At 51.7% G+C, this 21,185-nt stretch overlaps 1 protein-coding gene and 1 long non-coding RNA gene across 6 annotated transcripts in view; one reads left to right on the forward strand and one right to left on the reverse strand.

Annotated features, from left to right (window-relative positions):
- CRTAC1 (cartilage acidic protein 1) overlaps window positions 1-21,185 on the forward strand; it is a 155,946-nt gene that overhangs the window by 127,919 nt on the left and 6,842 nt on the right. The window contains exons 12-16 of one of the 5 annotated variants that reach the window (XM_077878076.1): window positions 2,246-2,391; window positions 2,839-2,881; window positions 5,253-5,396; window positions 5,869-5,886; window positions 19,859-20,491. In XM_077878076.1, coding sequence (XP_077734202.1) covers window positions 2,246-2,391; window positions 2,839-2,881; window positions 5,253-5,396; window positions 5,869-5,886; window positions 19,859-19,995 — 488 coding nt within the window. In that variant the 3' untranslated portion in view covers window positions 19,996-20,491. Of the gene's footprint in view, window positions 1-2,245; window positions 2,392-2,838; window positions 2,882-5,252; window positions 5,397-5,868; window positions 6,593-19,858; window positions 20,492-21,185 lie in introns of those variants that run through there. The other 4 variants (XM_077878077.1, XM_077878079.1, XM_077878078.1 and 1 more) reach the window with 4 other exon arrangements.
- LOC144301302 (uncharacterized) lies at window positions 17,960-21,146 on the reverse strand. The gene is made up of 2 exons (XR_013368129.1): window positions 20,214-21,146; window positions 17,960-20,036 (listed from the first exon to the last, which is right to left on the reverse strand). It is a non-coding gene; the product is annotated as an uncharacterized LOC144301302 (long non-coding RNA).

The raw sequence follows: 21,185 nt of genomic DNA on the forward strand, positions 1-21,185 counted from the left end.
TCCTCCCCAGGAGTGCTAGAGCCCTAGGCCAAATACCCATCTTACAGATAAAGAAACTAAGGTCCCAGACAGGGTGCCCGATTCGGCATAATAATCAGCAGCAGAGGAGGGAGCTCTGCTGAGATGTGTTCTCCTTGGCTTATTTATCTCATAGCCTGGCCCCTCCCTGGGTTTGGAGAGAGGGAGGAAGCAGGACTCAGAACAGCATGCTACAAACGGAATGTAAATTTGTGATTGTCTATGAATATTCGGTGACTCTTCTGAGTTATTTGTGGCACTTCAGTCAGGCTGGAAAATGTATTCATGTAGCTGTTCTCTTGGCTTAGGTGAGAAACATTTGCTATTCTTTGTCTCCTTCTTTTAGTGGAAAAATGTTTACTTTTTATATATGCCACTTCTTTTGGACACTATACAACCTAAAAACGCCAAGTCTCTTTAACTTCAAGTGACAATTTCAAAACAGAGGAAAAATCTACAGGTGATACCCAACCCCATCCCCCATCCCATATCCACCCTCCTCCTCCAAAAGGAATTATTATAGGAGGAGGGAGTAGGGGAAGAAAGGTTTATGCGAAATTTTTTCTGGCTTCTGGGTCTGCTCTGGGAGCCTCCCCTGGGTACCACTGCCCCACCTTTGCCCACAGAGGCAGGGGCTGCTCACCTTTGACACTTCTATAGGTGGCAGCTGGTCCCTACCCTCATTAACACATGGCACAGCAGCAGCCAGGCAAGGGGGTAGCCAGTGCAGGAAGGGTCCAGAGGCTGGGTGATATGGCTCACGGCAGGCAGCTTGCCCTGTGTGCTAGGACTCAGGGAGGAAGGTGGGGCAGGGCCCGTCCACACCACGCTGTCCCAGCCCTCACCCCCAGGGTTAATCTCTACACAGAGGAGTCTACACATGCATTCCCCTTAAAGTCTCGCTGTGGCTGCCAACCCTTTTCTAAAACACAGGAATCTTTTTTATACATGAACATGTGTCACAGACTACCCTCTGCCCCCATAGGGATCCTTGTAAAATCCATTGGTGACACCAAGGACCCAAAGCTGCTATAAATTCAGCAGCCCTTTCTGGTTTCCTTTGTTTTTCTAAGAGTATCTGCATACATTGAGGGGAGACAGTGCATACATGTGGGTGATGTATTGTTTATTCAGCCCACGAATGATGCTTGAGGGTATGATTGGATCTACAGACCCCTGAGCACCAGGCCCACATCTGATCATCCCTGGTGGGTGGTAATGAGGGGGCTACACCCTGTCTCCTACCTGGGCTGAGCACTGCCCTCTTCCCCAGGTGACCCACTAGAAGAGCTTCTGCCTACAGGTGAGGCCTAGCCCCCTCCCCCCCACCCCAATTCATCACCATTAGCCTGACCTTGGTGCAGTGACAGCCCTGATGCCTTAAGCAGGAGGCTGGGGCCAGCGCTGACACCGCCTAAACACCTGACAGATCTTTCCAAGCTGCTCTTTACCACTGTTGTGGCAACATGTGTGGATGGATTCTCCACGAATATTCTCTGAGCTTTGCCATTAGCTTTTATAAACATCTCAGCTTTGCAGAACGGTGCTTCTCATGTGCCTTGCACCATCCGCTTCTTTATCACCTCAGCTCAAGTGCCTTATCCTCGGGAGCCTGTCCCTGATCACCCACTCTAGAAAAAGCCCCCAGCCAGCCCCCAGTTCCTCTTTACCCACTTGCCTACTTTTGTTTTCTTCACAGAGCTTGTTAATATCTGATGTTATTTCTCTGTTCCTGTCTATCCCACCAGGAAGCCCCCTGAATGCAGGCACATTCCCAATGGCAAAAGAAAGCATGGCCCCTAGCAAGCTATAATTATAAATATAAATATTTTTAAAAATTAAAAAAATAAAATAAATATATAAACATATATTATAAGTGATAATATAAACATACAGTGACATGCCCAAGATTACATAGCAAGTAGCAGCAGAGCTGGAATTTGGCCCCAAGTCTCCAAGATGCCGGACCCTCACTATGTGCTTTCCAACACACCAGGCCAGTGGTACAGCTAAGATTTGAACCCGGGACTTCAAAGTCAACCTGCTAACCACCAGGCTTTACCTTCTTCCCTAAAACAGCTTCATGCTGATTGGCCTGTCCACTGGAATGTAAATTCTAGAGTTGTGTTGTCCAATATGGTAGCCACTAGCCAGGTGTGGCTATGGAAATGTAAATTAATTAAAATTAAATAGACTTTAAAATTCAGTTCTGTCTTCTGTCCCACAGGGAAGGATGAAGCCAGCAGTGTGGAGGTGACATGGCCAGATGGGAAGATGGTAAGCCGGGGTGTGTCCAGTGAGGAGATGAACTCTGTGCTGGAGATCCCCTACCCCCGGGATGCAGACCAGCTTCAGGACCCAGCCCCACTGGAGGTGAGTGGGGTGTCTGGGCCTCATAGCCAGAAAAGCAGGCCCCACCCACAGTCCCATGGGCTGAAGCTGGACTCCCAGGAATTTGCAGACTTTGCCCCTAGAATGGTGGAAGTCTTAGCAAAGAGCAGGCTTCATAACGATTCCTCTACTTGTAGTTTAGGTGGGGCTTTGTAGTTTAAGAGGGACGGGTTTTGTTAGGCATCACGGATCCCACATGAGGGGAAGGAGCAGGAGTTGGAACTGAGTGTGTTCTCGTCCTTCCCCGAGTTTCCTATTCTCAGAGCAAGCGGGAGGGGTCCTAGAGGAAGGACTGCCCCCAGGCCCAGAGTTAAGAGCACCCCTCATTCTGGGGTGAGGGCGATGGCTGCTCTGTGGCCGTGATTAGGAGGGAAACTGAGGTAGGATCTTCTCAACTCACTGGCGTCTCGGTTTCTGCCCACCTTGCAGTGTGGCCAAGGATTCTCCCAGCAGGAAAACGGCCATTGCATGGGTGAGTTGCCTGCGGGCCCCAGGGGATGGGGCAGAGGCCAGAATCTCCCTGGGGAATGTCAGCCGGAGCCCTGGCAAAGCTCAGGTTGCAGATGAGAGGGGAGAAGTGGGGAGGGAAATGTGTTGTTTGTCCCTGGGGCTCCAGATGCCAAGACGAGTGCCATGTGACTCACTAAGGTGGGAGCGATGTTAGCGGCCAGCAGGCTGAGTCACCGCAGTTCTGGGAACGAGGGTGCTTCCTGCCATGAATACAGACAGAATGGGTGTGGGAGGAGACACACCCAAGACAGTGCTCGCTGGGAGGCCTGGCCCCTGGGGGCCACAGTGACAATGGTGCACATGCATCTTCCATGGAGAGCTGGTGGCTTCAGCTTGGCCAGCAGGTGGAGCAGCAAGCCCAGGGGCTGGCAGACAAGGATGGGTATGGAGGGGGCGGGGGCAGGGGAGCAACCCGCCATGGAGTGTGGTCACACAGCAGAAGGGAGATTGTAGCCTCGTGCTGTGCTGGGGGCAGGTAGCTCAACTCTCAGAGGACAACAGCTCTGTGAGGGTCCAGTGACCCTTCTAGAAGTCCTCCGAGGGCCTAGAGTGGAAGAGCGACAGCCAAGAGGCCTAGCATCTAAAAGACCCTCAACCCAATACCTTCCCTGTCAGTGACCAACAGTGTGGGGTCAGGTCAACGACTCCTCCTGCCTTTAGACGCTCAGGCAACATTCTTCCCAAGTCCACTCTGCCGATGCTCCTGAGTCCCAGGCCAGTGGGTTTGCTACTGAGGTTCAAGAGTAAACAAGACAGACACTCCCTGGCTTCCGGGAGCTTAGAGCTAGTGGGAGAGGCACTCGAGGAAACAGTGATGACCTCGAGGAAACAGTGATGACCTCGCAGAGTGAGCAGGGCTGGGGGTAGGGGGGCGGTATTATGTGGGAGTGCAAAGGTGGGGCCCTACACCAGCTGGGGAGGGCCTAAGAAAATGCCCCCAGAAAACACAAGGTCTAAGCTGAGGCCTGGTGGGTGACGGAGAGTTTGCCAGACAGGCAGAGGGGAGAAAGTGTTCAGGTGGAGGGCGCCACGTGAGCAGAGGACCACAGGTAAGAAAGTGAAGGAGTACAGCTCTAAGGGTGGCCTGGGAGGAAATGAGTCCCCTCCACTCTCCGTGTGACCATTCTAAATAGATGGTGCATGTCCACAGAAATTCCAGCATCTGGCCTGAGCACCAGCAGGACTCTGTGAGGTCACACTTAGGGCCACCCCTTCCTTCTTATCACCCACCAGATGTTTATGTGTTCGTGCATGGTGCAGAGGATGCAGGCCAAGCACCTGCCCTGGAGTGGCATTTGCTCTAGTAGGGGCAACTACAAACATGTGACCTGACAGCTGGATGAGATGGGCTAAGAACCCTTGAAGCAAGGTGTCTCTGCAGACTGTTCTAGACAGAGTGGTCAGGGAGACGACCTTTGAGTTGAGACCTGAACGACGAGAAGGCCCAGCCACAGAAAGAGCCAAGGGAAGAACAAGTCCAAAGAGCATGAGGCAGAAACAAGGTTCAGCATGTGAAGGGATTGGGAAGGAGGCTGGCGTGCCTGGAGATGGTGCCAGAGCCAAGCGCTAAGTCAGGGAGGGTCTTAAGGTGTCCGGACTCTGTTCCTAGGGCCCTTTGCAGTTAAGTAGGAGAGTGGCATGGTGTGATTCACATTTTCAAAAGATCACCCTGGCTGCTGAATTGCAGATTAGATTGGAGGGAAGTGTGGAAGCCAGGGTGCCAGCCTGGAGGTAGCTGCAGACATCCAGGCAAGAGGTAGTACAGGCTAGGATTAGGCTGTGGCAGAGGAGGAGGACCTGGATGCACAGGGGGGTACTATGGGGGCAGAAAGGCAGCATCTGTTGTAAAATTGCCTGTAGAGGAAAGAAGAGGAACTAGGGATCACTCCTATCTGTGCTTGAGCAGCTGAGTGGGTGACAGTGGTGTTGATTGACTTAGGCAAGATAAGGTCACAGGGTGGAAGAAGTTTGAGGGCTGGGGGATCTAGAGTTCCATTTTGGACCTACTGACTGTGAGATACACATTAGATTCACAAGTCTGGAGCTCCAGGGACAGGTTGGGGCTGGAGATAGGAATCTGGAATCCCCCATGTGTGAAGGGCCTACCTACAGAAAGTGTGGTAGATAGAAGATCCAGGACCAAGTCTGACACCCCCAACATGTAGCAGTCAAGTAGAGGATGAGCCCGCCGAAGGGATTGAAGTGAGGAGCAAGGAAGTTAAGACCTAGAGAGAAGGACATGCCCAAGATCACAAAGTAGGTGGGACGGCAGAGCCTGAGCAAGGACCCACTGTCCCACTCCTCCCTGGTGAGTGACTCCCCTCACCTTTTAGACACCAACGAATGCATCCAGTTCCCATTCGTGTGTCCTCGAGACAAGCCTGTGTGTGTCAACACGTATGGAAGCTATAGGTGCCGGACCAACAAGAGGTGCAGCCGGGGCTACGAGCCCAATGAGGACGGCACAGCCTGTGTGGGTGAGTAAGGCCCCACCACAGTCCAGTAGGAAACAAGGAAGCTGTCTTCCACTGGGGAGCTCTGGGGAGGCCCCATATCAAGGTCCCCATCCCCTGACCTCTCCGGGCTGCATGGAGTCTCCTTAGACCCCCACTGGGTCTCCCGGGAAGACCATGACAGAGGTTTAGAGGATGCCCACCACTACTAGCACCATCTGAAGGGTCCTTGGGGTGCTGTGCCCTGGCCAGAGGCAACTGTTTTTCTTATTTCTCCCCTTTCACATGTCCTAAAACAGATGTTCCTACCTTAAAGTCAGGCCATCTTCTCCTACCAGGGATATAAACTAGCTCCTACTACTCGTCTTTGTCTGAATTTCTGAACTGGTATTTGTCTTCTTCCTCCCAAATGCTTCCCCCCACCCCCATCCTACCCCAACCCCCTTTCTCTTTTTCCCATTTCTCTCTCTCTCTCTCTCCCCCATCCTTTTTGCAGCTCAAGTGGCCTTTTTAGGTGGGTATCCTTCTGCTGCCTTTAGAATCTCTGAGCCTCTCTCTCGGGCCTCATATCTTTCTCTAGGCCTTGGACTTTGCCTTCAGTTATATGCACTTTAAACCCCAACAATAAAGGAAAAAAAAAAGAAAAAACTAACAACCTTTGTGGAAAACTAAATCTCTCCCGCTGCCTGTCTCTCTCTCCACACCCAGTAGATTCTGCTGCGTGCTCCCCCTGAATGGACCGCAGGGGTGGCCATCTTTGAAAAGGGAAGTTTGGGAGATAACAACGTTTATGTAATCTTAGTTATTTGTGAAGCCTTTCTTTGCCTGTTTTCTGAGGAAAACAAAAAAGGAAAGGCTCCCCTCTTACCCCATCTACCCTCCTTCACTTCTTCAGAAGAATCAAGATCGTCCTGTCTTTTCTGTATTCTCTGGGGTCCCAAGCACCCTGTTTCACCCTTAACAAAGATGGCTCCCAGGCGGTTGCTTGCTCAGTTGATTCACTCATGTATCATGTGCCTGCTGGTTTGGCCTGTGCTGTTTCTGCTCTGTGCGCCCTGACTTCCTGTGGTAGAGAAAGCCTTATTGGAATTGGTGGTTATGATGGGAGGGGAAAGGGTGGCCCTTTGGGACTCTTGATAAAAATGTTAAAGTTTGAATTTGCTAAGTCTTCCAGCCTCTTTCTGGAGAAATTATGCCAATAAACTCTCTGCTGGATATTAGTGCCTAGCTGGTGAAAACAAAAATGTGTCTGGGGCAAGTAGATGCTGACTGGAATGCTGAGTTAGCAGCATTCTGTCATGTGTTACTTGGAAAGCAGATCATGAGACAGGGAAGATGTCTGCCCGGAGCATGAGCAGTGGTTTGGATAGTGCACCAATGTTCACATTTGGGGGACTGGACCAGGCAAGGATGTAGGATGAGCAAGGGGCAGATGTGGAGGGAATATTCTGGGCCTTTTACCTGGAGGAAGTCGCTTCTCTACACTGGGCCTCAGTTTCCCTAAAGAGCAAGAGATTTAGTCTGATATATCCATAAAGCCCTTTCCTTTCTAAGACCCTTCAGTCTGGACTGAGACATGGCTAGTCTCAGGTTACCCTGATTTCTAGAAAGAATCTGACAACTTGGTCTCCTCTGCAATATGCTTAGAAACCTGGAAACTTCTGTAGCCAAGAGCACCCTTTGGGAATGATGTAACACCATAGAATACTTTCACAACCAGCTTGGGTAGTGAAGGCTTGTTATAAATCACAGATCTGTTCTTCATGAGGAAAAAAAAGTTGCCCCAAGATATAATAAAATCACACTTAAGAATGCAGCAAGCATTTTAAAAACATATTTACAAAAACGTACCGTTCTCTAATATAATAATAATACTCCCAATAAATCACAAAATATGAATTCCTCATAGCTAGTACTGTCTTTACACTCAGAATAGGAGCTTAAATGAAAAGGTTCAAAATAAAAACAGCTACATTTTCACAGGAAAGCATCTAACAACTTAAAAATTGCTCCACTTCTGGGAAGCCCACTTCTGTGTGTTCACATAGAATTAAAGGTCTGGATGGGTCTGGAGAAGAGGCTCAGAGAAATGAAGTGATCTGCCCAAGGTCACGGAGCCAGCTGGCCCCCAGCCAACGCTTGAGCCCTTTCCTACCATGCCATCTTGTCAGGGGTAACAGACAGTGCTGTCACTGTTCAGACTATTCCCTAGTCATTCTGAAAGCTGCTGCTTTTTAGAAATGAACAAGTAGATCTAAGATAGTAAGATAAGTAAAACCCAAAACCCACAGAGGCAGTGGTTCCAAATGTAATGGCAAATGACAAGATAACAGTGTCCATTGACAGGCCACACACGACAGCACGAGAAATAAGGGACAGGACAGCTAGTGAGACAGCCTGCCAAGGACATCAGAAATTCAGGATGACAGCAAACTTCAGAGGATACCTCATAAAGTAATAACCACGAATCCTCGCACAATGAGTTTCTTATAACAGGGTATATTTATGTCGTTTTACCCTACTTGGTGGTGGGGCCAGATGAGTTACAAAGAGGAGTTCCAAATTCCCCCAGCTGTCAAGAACACAACTGCAATGTCCCAACTCCAGGGTAAGAAGACTTATTTTGGATATGATTCATTCATTCAACAAATATTAGTTGAGCACCTACTATGTGCCAGGTACTAAGCTAGGCCCTGGGCATACTATGGCAAGCAGAAATGACACAGTTACTGTCCCCACACTGTCTTCCTCCAGCCAAATGGAGGAGCCCAGTGCCTGGAATGAGAATAGGACTTATAGGGGCTTTCTGAAAGATCTAGCCAGATACTTGGGTTGCTACACCAGCAAGCAAGCTCTTTTCTTTTTTTTTAATATTGTATTTATTTATTCATGAGAGACACACAGATTGAGAGAGAGGCAGAGACACAGGCAGAGGGAGAAGCAGCCTCCATGCAGGGAGCCCGATGTGGGACTCGATCCGGGGTCCCCAGGATCACACCCCAGGCTCCAGGCAGCGCTAAACCGCTGCGCCACCGGAGCTGCCCAAGCAAGCTCTTTGCATTCATTCACTCAAATATTCATTCGGCAAGTATCCATTGAGAACTTCCTGTGTGACAAGCACTGAGTCCCTTCTACAAGGAAGGTGACACAGTCCAATGAGGGGATCAAGTCTCCTGTTCCCGAGATGCTTGTATTGAAAGAAATACGAGGCTAAAAGATACAGGAGGCCAACCAGGTACTGACCCAACTCAGCATTACCTGCCCCCCAAAAATAGGGCCTCCCCAGCGGGCTAGGGGAAATCCCTAGCTTTCTCAGAAATCCAGGCTTTCTGAGCCAAGTGCCCCCAGTCCAGTGCTGAGCTGGCCCCAGAGGGGTGGGCACCAAGCCACACCCACGCTAGCCAGGTACAAGATCACCATCCCTCTTTCTTCCAACTCCCCGTCCCCTGAAGCCCGCAGGTGCCCACACCCTTGCCTTCCCCTTCTAAGCATAGACAATTCAGTCCTCCCTTTGTCCCTTAGCCCCACTCGGGCTCCTGACATCATACTACACCAGACTTGAGTTTGTAACAAAAATTGCAAACAGCTCCAGGCATGGGCCGAATGGCATGGGCCTACGAGGGATCATGCGAACAGAGGAGCCGTGCCCCATCTGGGGCAGCCCTGGCTCACTCTAGTCATAACAGTAACACTAGTAATAATACCATTTTAATTCTGCCCAAGAACACTCCTCTCCCCAGAAACGTACCCCTTAACATGAGAAGAATAGCCACATTAAGCGAGCTTGGGGTGTCTGGGCCAGATCTAAGCTCTTTAGAAGAATCAGCCTGTATAATCCTCACAATAATCCCAAACGGAAAGTGCTGTGACAATCCCAGTTTTACAGAGAAGCTAAGTGGCTTGTCCGGCTCACACAACTGGGACAAACAGAGGAAGGACTTGATCAGAGCAGTCTGCCCACCCCCCAGCTTGAGCTCTTAACGTGGAGCTTCCTTCCCATTGGGGGTGGCTAGCTGGTAACACGAAAGCCATTATCTCTCCATGCTGCCTAGGGGCAGAGGATGGGTGGGGAAGGAGGAAATGGAGTCCTTGAAGAGCCCAGGGTCTGTGACGGTCACCACGGAGTCACACTCCAGCTGCAAGGAATGGTGGCAGTGCCCCTGCTGAGTCCTCTCACCAGCCAGCTTGGCTGGCCTTAGCAAACACGGAGCTATGAATCACCCACGCAGCCTCTTCAAGCATCTACTCAGCTGCCAGCCCTGCTTTGGGGAGGTGCCATTCTGAGGGCCAAGAGTTTGATTATGTGTCACTCTGGCTGCTATGGCCCCCTCCCAGGGTCTGGGCCTCCCACCCTGACCGGTACCACTGAACTGTGACCCACGCAAGAACTCCACTCCAGCCTCCCAACAGGGCTGCTGGTCATCTCTCCGGAGCCCCATGGAGACAGGAAGACAAACGCTTCATTTCCTCAGGGAACCAGCTAGGTTTTTCCAGCAGATTCCAGAGTTATACCCCACCCAGACTGCCAGCCCAGAAGGCAAGCCAAGTCCCTCCCCTCCTCGCCTTCCCTGGGGTCAGCCACGTCTCTCCTTCAGTGTGGGCCAGAACCCCAGCCACATCCTGTCAGGGCTGATGTTGTGTCTCCTTAGCAACAGACACATCCCAGAAGAGGAAGGAGGAGGCGAGAGAGCACGGGTTGGTTAACACCACAGACAATGCCAACCCCGCCTTCAGCAGCCGTCTTCTTAAGGAACTGTGGTTGAACAGCAAAGTGATGGAAGGGTAGACCATGAGAGAAAAATGAGAAACAAGAAGACAAGAGACCCTTTCTCAGGGAAAGGAGCTAACATTTACGGAACGCCTATCATACGCCAGGAACTTTACATGCATGTCCCCACGAATCCCCACACCCATGCTGTCGGATAAATGTTACTCATCTGTTTTATCACTGAAGAAGCAAGGCTCAGAAAGAACAAGTTCCCCAAGGTCATGTAGCTGGTTAAGTGTCAAAAGCCGTAATTCAGACTGGCAACTGGTTCCAAAGCCTGTTCCTAAGCCTTATGGGGAACCATCCCCAGCTAATTGACACCTGGGCAAATTATTTTTTTTAAGATTTTATTTATTTATTCATAAGAGACACAGAGGCAGAGACGTAGGCAGAGGGAGAAGTAGGCTCCCTGCCCAATGTGGGACTCGATCCCAGGACCTCAGGATCACACCCTGAGCCAAAGACAGACGCTCAACTACTGAGCCACCCAGGCGTCCCTGGGCAAATTATTTAACAGACTGGCACTCGGCATTTGTTGGTTGGACACATACTGTGTGCTGAGCATCACTCTTGTGGCTTGGCCTGTACCTCTGTGTCCAATACTGGCAAAGATTCCCGAATAGCCTAGAGACACATGGCAGGCACTAAAGAACATAATAAGTAAAGAATATAGTGTGTCAGAAGGCGCTAAGTCTCTCGGAGTGGAGGCAGCAGCGTGAAGGCCCATTTAGAGTGCTGAGCCGGAGGCAGAAGGGCCCTTTACACAGAAGGGTGAGGCAGGGTGGGCCACTCTGGGAAAGAGGCATTTGAGCAGAAATGTAAAGTAGGTGTGCTGTCCTCCCCAGGCTCAGTTTTCTCATCTGTAAAATGGAGATAATACCCACCTCACAGAGTCATTGTATTAAACAAGATGATATAAAACATTTGGCATGGTGCCTGGCACATAGTAAGCCTCAAATAAATCTTAAAAGGTTAATAATATTAATCAGTAGCAAAGTTCAGGACAGAGCCTGTGTGTGCTCAGTGCCACTGTTCCCAGGGCTCCCAGCACTCCCTGCCGTGGCCCGGGTCACCTGGGAGTCTACAGTGAGGGAGACGAGGAGGACCTGACCCCCCTCGGGCAGCTGACAGCTTTGCAGGGAAGAGACCTCAAACCAAAAATAGCCATAAGGGAGCAGAGCAAACCTTCCTGGGGCTCAGGCTGTGGCCCTGTTCAGCTGAGTTCTCACACAGCACCAGTCCCAGAGAGAATAATCCTAAAATAAGGTAAACTGACCAAGGAGAGTGTGCAATCCACCAGGCTATGCGGAGCATAGGTCTACCGGCAGCTAGTGACCCGGCCTGAGGATTGGGCCCTCCGCCGCCACAGACGCCTAGAGCATTAGGTACAGAGGGACCTGAGAAGTCATTTAGTCCTGCCCCATCCTTTTCAACTGTGGGGCCCAAAAAGGAATGGTGACTTCCAGGGACCACAGCCTAGCACGGAGTCTGACTCCTGCCTGGGGCTCCTCCTTGCTCATTCTGCCTCCTTCTCCAGAAAGCTCAAAGTATTTCACAAGCACAGTTGTGTCCACAGTTTCCAAAAATATGGGACAGGGGGAGGAGAACACAGAGCAGAGTTCTTTCCGTGGTGCTGACCCACCATCAGAGTCAGGGTAAGTGCCCAGCAAGTGAACCCATGAACCATGCTTGGCTCATGGAACCCCGCTAAGTAAGATCCGAATGGGGATTCTAGGTGCACAGAGGGTCCTACACAGCTGAGAAGGGAGGCTGCATCGAGGTCGGAAGCAGAGGGTGAGGGTGGGGACAGGAGGAAGACCTGCATCACCCCTTCCTGGAAGTCCCTGCCCAGAACCTCATGAGCCTGGCCCACCTGCCAGGAGGGAAGTCTGGGCCCAGAACAACTGCTGTAAAGGGAGCTCATGGTCCGTCTTCATAGCCAGCCCCAGAGCAGCCATGAAGGACCTACCACCTAGAATCATTTAATGTATGGCCTCCCTCCACCACAAGATCCATCTAAGGGCTGACTCTCCTCCCTCCACCCCAGACCTGAGTGCAGTGCTCCTGGGGAAGGAGAGAAGTGCAGTCACCTCCCTGGCCGCCCATGGGGGGCCGTGGCAGAGGAACAAGCTTGGGCCACAGGGAGGAAAGTAAACCCCATACACACCTTCATTGCACGTTCAGCTCCCCCAGCTCAAGATTTACAGACACAGAGAGGAAGGAGGGTGGAGAGGGGTCTCAAAGCCTCACCCCCACGCAGAATGTGTCTCATATGCCAGAAAGCCACATTCTTTCTTAGAGAGCTGGTCCAAAATCCTCTGGCCCTCCCTCCCTCCTTCCTTCCCTCCTTCCTTATACCCCTAAAATGTTCTCTTCGCCCTGAGACCCTGGGATCAGATGGACAAAGGCTTGACTCCCAGATACCCCACCTACATGACCTGTTAATGACCTTGAACACACTACTTCCTCTCTCTGAGCCTCAATTTCCTCCTCCACAGAATGGGGGAGCCGGCAACCTCACAAAGCTGTCGAAAACCTCACAAAGCTCAGGCATGCAAGGTGTACAGTGCCGTGCCTGGCTGGTAAAATGCAGATATTATTAAAAGATCTGTCCCAGGCCTTTTAATCTCTTGCTTTCACTTCTAGCACTGCCTGATTTTACAACAATCCATAAGTCATTAACTTGGGCGATGTTAAACCTATAAGAATCCTTCCCAACGAGACACATCCATCACTCAAATGCAGAGTTCATTTGGGGACCAGGTTACACAGTATCTTCCCTTTGAAGAGCTCCAGCCCTGTATTTAGATCTGCACTGGGAGCACAGGGCCGATCGGTAGCCATCCATTCACCTGCCTCTCCAGGTTCTGCGAGCATCCATCTCAAGCCAGCCATCCTCTCGCTCACCTCTGAACCATCAGTCATCTCCCAGCACCCATCTTCTCTGTATCCATCCACTTGTCCATCTGTCTATCCATCCACTCACCCACAGTACTTCACTCCGTAGAGCCCCAGACCCAGACTTTCCAGGAAGCAGCCCCACGGGGATTTACCCACCTTAAAATGGTGGTGTTCAGGGAGCACCAGGCAGGGGCCAAGTGAGGTCAGGATGCATGCTTCCTCCTCTCACCCTCTCCTCCCAGGTCAGGTGGAGATCGTGAACAGAGCCACGAGATCATGGCCACGAGACCACGGCCAGAGCAACTCAAAGCAACTGCCCAGCACAGGGGATGGCCTAGGGTCACTGCCTCTAACCTTTAATTGAGTTAGTGGCCACGTGCAATTGTATCATTCAGTGGCCACTTACCTGTCTGTACCTGCCTATGCTACTTCTCCTTCTCGGCTCACATTGCCCCGGAGCCAGAGGATTTCACATCTGAATATTCCTGTCCTTCCCGGTGGGCTGCATTTCCCATCCACCTGCCAAGGGCGAGGCACTGTGACAGGCACATGGGGCAGAGGGAGGGAGTTGGTGGAGATGAGTAAGACTAGGTCCCCAGCCTTCAAGAGTTTCCCAATGGGGGCACCTGGGTGGCTCAGATGGTTAAGCGTCTGCCTTCAGCTCAGGTCATGATCCTGGGTCCTGGGATGGAGCCCCACATGGGGTTCCCTGCTCAGCAAAGAGTCTGTTTCTCCCTCTTCCTCTACCCTTCCCCCGTGCTCCTGAGCTCTTGCGCACTCTCTCTCTCTCTCTGGCTCTTGCTCTTCCTCTCAAATAAATAAAATCTTAAAAAAAAAAAAAAGTTTAGCAAGGAACTAGGGACAGGGTAAAAAGCCATTGCCTTCCACAAAGTCCAGTAAGCTGGATATAACATTTCCCCCTTCCAGGGCCTTGCTCAGACTGCTCGCAGGTGCTAGCTGGTCCCCAATCACTTTTCCATTACAGCAATCGATAACTTGAATTACTCCAAAATAACTAGGCCCATCATGCCTCTGCAAAGCTAATTTTTCTGTGTCCGCATTTGCCCACGTGTTTCTCCCTGGGTCTGAAATCTGTCTTTATGAGGCAATCCAGGTAGAACAGAGTCTTTCACTGTGACACACTGGTAGAACGAGAGCAGGATTTGGGGTCTGACACTTGGGTTTAGGTCTTTACTCTGACACTCACTAGCTGTGGGCACTTGTCGAGCTACCTAACCACCTGGAACATCAGTTTCCTCATCTATAAAATAAGAATTCAAATATAGCCACCTACCAGAGTGTTAGAGAACTAAATGGAATAATAATGTACATGAATGTTCCTGGCATATATTAGGGAATCAGTGAACCCTTGGATAAATATGTTTATTCTATGCAAGAATCTTAAACCTAGCTTTAAGTCTGTATCACAAGGCTGCCGTATAATGAGGTCCTCGTGTAACTTCAGCAATAATAATAATATTTTATTTTGGAGAAACAGATTATCATCTACAAAGATGCATTCTCATCGTGCTGGGGCTCAGGGTAACAGATGACAGAGCTGGGACTCAGGGGAGCTTAGTGCATTGCTCGGGGTTGGCAGACTGCTACAGCCAGCCCTCTGACTCCTTTCTCACTTTTCCACCTCCCCCGCCGTCCCCAATTCAAAACCCCAAGTCCGGTGCAACTCCAGAACTCATGCTAAGTTCTGCCATTGGGCAGATGTGGAACCGCCAAGCCCGTTAAATAGCCCCTTAGAGGAAGAGCCATGAGCTCTGCACAGTCGGCCCTGGGTGCTGCCAGAGATTAAATCTTCCCAAATTTGCCTGAGAAGGGTCAGATGGAAACCTCAAAGGGATCGGGAACACCTATTTCATGCGGAGCACATTCCCAGCCAGTGTCTTACTGACTCCTCAAACCCCTTGTTCTCAGCCTTTTCTTAGGGGGTGATCCCTTTTGCAAATATGCTGAAAGCTGCAGATTCTCTTCCCCAGATAAAGGCACATCATTTTGCACAGAAGTGCAGAAGGTGGGGCCAGGGCTCAGAGCTCCCAGGGTAAACCTGGGCTGTTTTATGATTTTCTTAAGTACCAGGGACCTTCATCTCTTTTGGAGGCCTCACCCCTCATTATATCAAACATTGTCATAGACATCCACAACTCATACTAAATTACACACACACACACAGAGTTAAATTACAGTTGACTATTTGACAGTGTTACTTTTTGTGATATACAGTGAAACATTCAATTCAGTTTTGTGTTTTCTTTTCCTATTTTGGAGCCCATAAACCTTTTTGGCAAATTTTATTGAAATGTACCGTACATATAGAAAAAGACACAAATCTTAAGTGTACAGCTCAATGAGTTCTCACAAAGTGAACCCATCTGTGTCACCAGCACTCTGCTAGAGAAACAGATTGTGAGCACCCAGAAGCCTCCCCAAGGCCTCCTTCCGTGCACTGCACCCCACCCCAGGACACCTGCTCTCCTGACTTCTACCACCATAGATTCATTGTGCCTGTATTAGAATTTGTTATAAGTGGAGTCATAGCTTGCACTCATTGTGTGTATCGTTGCTTTTGTGGAACTGAAAAACTTTTATTCGGGTCTCAGACATTTTCTGAGGCCTGTGAAAAGGCTCCTAGGCTCTAGGTACTGTCGAAATCAGGGGTGCTTGACCTCATTTTCACACTAGAATCTCCAGGGAGATTTTTTAAAAATCCTGATGCCCAGGCTGCACCCCCAGAACAATGAAATCAGCATCTCTGGGGCTAGGAACCGACATCGGTGTTTCTCTTGCTCACCAGGTGACACCAATTGCAGCCAAGGATGAGAGGCACTAGTCCAAGTAATTTTGTAAAATATTAGGTTCCCTATTTTACAGCTGGGGAAGGAAGCTGAGGCTCAAGGAGTCTCCACCATGTGCTACTCTCATGAAGCCTGAACTCCAATTCAGGTCTCACCAGGATCACTATTTGCATTGCTTTCATCCTTGGCCAATAGTAAAGCCAAAACCAGGTGCAGGTGCCTCCTGCCAGGAACTTTCCTTACTGTAAGTCCTTCCAGAGCTGCGGAGAAGGGAGCCGAGTGATCCCAGGAAAAGGGCAGCACCCCAGGGGCTGGCTGTAGGGAGAGCCACCACCAAATGGATTCCATCTTTGCTGCACGTCCTCTGAAAGCAGGTGGAAGTGGCTGCAAGGTTCTAGGAATGTTTCCAGCTGCTTGATTCCGGGGTGCAGTGCACGACTCCACCACTTGGTGGCACAATGAGCTTCTGTAAATGCTGGGGTTCTCCCACACCCCAGAGGACACTAGAAAGCAGAGTAAGGCGGCAGTGAGGACAGGGGAATGGTAATCCAGAGCTGCCTGCCTGTTCCAGGCTGGCAATGGGGAGGCAGAGACATGGCTGTGACTGGACCCGTGGGAGAGCCCACGTCCCCCATAACTGAGACACCAGAGGAAAGCCAGGGAGAGAGAAGCCACACCTCACCTGCTTCTCCCCACTCTGCCTTCACCACGCTGCCCCTGCAGGCCCCACAGTTCTGTGGAGAGCACAGCCCACCCGCACTCCCATGATGCCTAGAGGTACCAGCCCTGGCTGGGAGGGACCAGGCACAGCTCCACGTTCTTATCTGGCGATCTGTCAAACCCTCACCTAGCATGGCTGAGGACCTTGAGCTCTGACAGGGTCCCCGAAGCTGGATTGATCATCTTCCACAGTTTGGAGTCACATTGCCTAGATTCAAAGCCAAGCTCTGCCCACTTCCTAGTTGTGTAACTTTGGGCAAGTTATTTAACTTCTGTGAGCCTCAGTCTCCTCGTCTATAAAATGGGGATAATAGTCCACACCACAGGGTTGTTGTGAGGACTGAATGACTATGTGGGGTCATAGTCTAGTGCCTGGCACGTAGTGATAAATGTTAGCTACTATTTATTATTATTGCTAATAATAACCCTGCAAACAGGACAGAAAGAATCTACCTGCATGTTAAAGAACCATTGTGATCGCCCACACACACCCCAGGTTTGAGCACAGGCAGTGAGTCCAGCCTGCCTCCTGGTTCAGGCAAAGGCCCAGCTGCCCCTTCAGAGCAGCAAGTTCAAGTGTGAAAGCCACCCAGAGTGCCACTCAGCACCACCCAGAGGGGGATCTCTCCAAAGCCCCCATCCTGAGGCTGGACATTGTCCCCACAGTCTGGTGAGAGCCTCTCTTTGTCCACAGACCTGAGTGTGTGACCCTGGCCACCCTGCAGCCTAAGGCAACTTCCATCAGGATACCATCCCTGTGGTGTCTTAGTGAGCATTGAGTCAGGTTCTAAATTTGGTATTGTCAACCAGCTGTGTGACCTGGGGCAAGTCATGTGACCGCTCTGGGCCTCCATTCTGCCCCATTTAGATGATCTTTAAATCCCCTCCCAGCTCTAGCATATGGTTTTACCACAGTATCTGGCACACGGTAGGTGCTCGATAAATGTTAGTTTTATAAAATGCAAGACACAACCCTGCTAAGCTCCAACACTCACATGCTTTCCTAGTCTTTAAAGCTGAGTGACTTCTGTGATCCACTCCCTAACAGGGCCCAACCTAGGTTAAGAGCTCAAACCATGGGCATTTAATCAATTTATAACTTACTTTTGACCTGGTTTTTAACCGAGCTATTCCCTCCACCCAGGGCTGCAAGCACCCATAAAAGCTCCAGATTAGAGGATCCTTAATGTAGCCTCCCCAAAGACCACAAGCTCCAAGAAGACAGGATGGGTCCTGCCCATCTCAGGTTCACTGCTTCTTCAGGAACGCACTCGCACTCAGCCCCACCTCCTTGGCATGAGGCGGGTGGGGAGCTGAGCCTCCCCTCACTGTGGTTCTGGGGCATAGAACTGGCACTCCATCACATTAGGGGAGAGAAGCAGCACAGAGCCTCAAGCTGGGCAAGTCCTTTTATTGGAAAAAGAAATAATAAAACCAAAGGCCACTGCATCACCTGTGCCCAGCCATCCCACAGGAGAGGCACAGGTCAGACATAAGGCCCAGCCACACAGTGGGCCAGGGTGAGCACGGACCAGGCCCAGGGGTCAGGGGGCTGCCGTGGAACCCACTGGTTGCCACCCTCTGTGGGGGATCCTTGCACCAGGACAACCCCACCCCACCCCCCGACTCAGGTTCAGGGACCAGGCTGCCCTCTTCAGTTCCTGGGTAGGCACCTTCCTCGCCTATGCCATTCTTTTGTCCAAAGGAAAACCAGACCCCTCTTTGGTTCTAGAAAGCTACCTGCAGTGTCTAGTCTTTCACCTGCACTTTGAGCACCTCCTGCCAGCTGAGGCAGGCAGCCTTCCCTGTCCATCATCAGGGCACCAGGACAGGGCTGCTTCCTTCCCACTGGCCACCCTGGGCCTTGGCAGGCAGGGCCTCATTGCCTGGGTGCTTCTCTTCCCTTTCAAGAAAGGAATTTGCCTTTTCCCCCTGCAGGCTGCCACCTCCTTTGAACATCCAAGGAAGCCTCACTCATGCAGCCTTAGAGAGCTCCAGAGCTTGGGTGGGCTGAATATGCAGCATGTGTGGTCCTGTTGCCATGTCACAGGGGGTTTGGGAGAGGGACACAGAAGGCCCCAGAAGGTTGGCTCTGCTCTCCCAGACCCCCAACGTCTCTTCTGCTAGAATGTACACAGTGGGGAGAACTTTGCAGGTGGGGGAGAGACCAGGAAGAAGAGCCAAGCTGGCAGCCCCAGGCAAGGGGCAAGGAGCTTTAGGACATTTATTTACAAAGGACAGGCTGGACCCATGCAGGGAAGCAGCCTCAGACCATCACATACAAAGAAGACAGGATGCAGAGAAGGGCAACCAAAGGAACCTGGCAACCAAAGGGAACAGACGAGTGCATGGTCATATACACGTACACATGCACTCACACACAGGTGCACCCACACGTGTGCACACACACTCACAAAGGGCACTCACACACATGCATCCACGTGTGTGCTCATGCACACACCTGCACGCCCACACGCACATTCATGCCCATGGTGCACTCATTCTCACATACACACGGGTTGTAATCTCGAGAAGTTGGCTCCAGTGGTGGAGGTTCAAACCTCCCAAAGCTACATGTCTCCACGATGCATTTCTCTAGGCTCCCATATAACCTCTCAGAGCCCCACGCTGCGTGCCCCACAGCCAGCACCTGGGGTCCTGCACAATCTCAGGAGTTGGGTGTCTCTTGACAAGGCCAACGTGGCCTCCAGGCTTTGAATGGAGGAAGGGGAAGCCAGGAGCGTAGGAGGGGTCAGGAGGGGACTGAGTGGCTCCCATCTCCCCAGACCTCGAATTCCGTGGAGGCAGGATCACAGACAGGCAGAGCCCTTGCAGTGGCACCAGAAAGAGCAGACACTGGGAGACAGCCACGGGGAGCAGGACCCTGGCGGGAGAGAGTCCTGGTGGATATGGGATTTGGAGTGAGGGATCATGCGGGGTGGGACTTCTCTCTGGGACCTGAGCCCCCCTTCGGGGTGTTGGGAGAGCAGCAGAAGAAAGGGGCTGTCCAAATTGTGTTGCCCACGCCGCCCCAGCCTTCCCCTGGAAGATCTGGCGGGGAGGGACCAGTCCTGCCCCCTATCCCCCACCCCCGAGGAAAGTGCCAGGGCAGGAAGTGGGCCGACTGCGGGAGGGGGTGCGGGAGACAGCCCCGCGGGACCCCGGGCCAGTCACCCTCCCTCCGCCCCCGGAGCAGCGGGGCGCACAGAATGACTCAGAAGCGGGTGCTCTGGTAGCGCAGCCGCCGCAGGTCTGAGAGGCCCTCAGTCCGGCCGTACACCTCCCTGCAGGGACTCTCGGCCAGTCACCGGGCCCCCGCCCCGCCGCCCCCGCCGCTGCTGCCGCTGCCCGAGCTGCTGCCACTGCTGGAGCTGCCGCTGCTGCACCGGTCCTCGTAGATGGAGATCTCGATCTGCGGCGGCGTTAAGGAGGGACCCCTGGCCAGCTGCCCAGAAGGGGCGGACGGACCTGCGGACGGAGGCCTGCAGGGGAGCCGGAGGCCGAGCTATACCCCCCACCCCCGCACCCTCCGGGCAAGACCGCAGCAGCCCCACAGCAGCCCCACAGCAGCCCCACAGCAGCCCGAGGGCCGAGCTGGCAGCCGCACACCCCATCAGAAGCTTCCGCCCCAGGGGGTCTAATTACCCAACCCCAGGACCCTTGGTTTCACTGCAGGCAAGTGGGAGGGCTTCGGTGCCCTGGCTTCAGTCCTGACTCCCTGCTCGGTAGCGATGTGGCCTGAGACCAGGCATTTAACTTGTTAGCCATGGATGATTGCCTCTGCAAGATGGTGGTGGCAGTAACAGAGTCTCAGGCTGTCTGGGGACGGGCTGAAATAACACGTGAGGCCCGAAGCACAATGCCCGGTACTTAGTAAAGGCTCAATAAAAAGAGGCCCTTCTCACAGGGCTTTGTAAACAGAAGATTCCAGTATTTGTGCTTTCTTTACTTTTTCCTCTCAATTTTCAAGTGAAATTTCTTTTTTTAACAACTTAACTCTTGTTGCTAGTGACTGGGGATGGGATGCGGGCACACACTTTCCCAGGTGAGGAGACCTATAACCCACCCCTGGGCCAGCAGCCCACAGATCATTTTTCCGATCTGTCAAAGGACAGACGCCCAGAAGTACAGGAGACTATAGACATGTAAAGGGCCACAGAGATTTGCATATTCCCTGAGGGGCAGTACAGCCTCATAGCTAAGTGTAGGCCTGGACTCCAGTCTTGGCTCTGATGATCACCAGCTGGGTAACCCTGAGCTGAGTGACTGAACCTGAACCTGAGCCAGTGACTGAACCTCAGTGTGCTCAGGGACAAGGAGAATATAAGTCATCCACCTTTAGGGGTATTAAAAGCAGTTAATATGATACCTCCCATGTATTAAGCACTGAATAAATGCAGCCCAATAAAAGCAAACCCTAAAATTCATAAATAGCATTGATAACTTGTGGTGGAAGAAGGAGTCAGATGACCCAAGATGTGAGAAGTCCTAGGAAATCCCCTAGCAGGGGACCCTAGGGTAGTCCCTATTTTTTGGTAGCCTCACTGTGGGCCCTACTGGACACAGAACAGCCAGGAAGGATACAACCCTCATCCCGCGCTCCACCGGGTCTGTGAG

The sequence above is a fragment of the Canis aureus genome, chromosome 29 (genome assembly GCF_053574225.1).
Source record: "Canis aureus isolate CA01 chromosome 29, VMU_Caureus_v.1.0, whole genome shotgun sequence".
In the NCBI taxonomy this organism is placed as follows: Eukaryota; Metazoa; Chordata; class Mammalia; order Carnivora; family Canidae; genus Canis; species Canis aureus.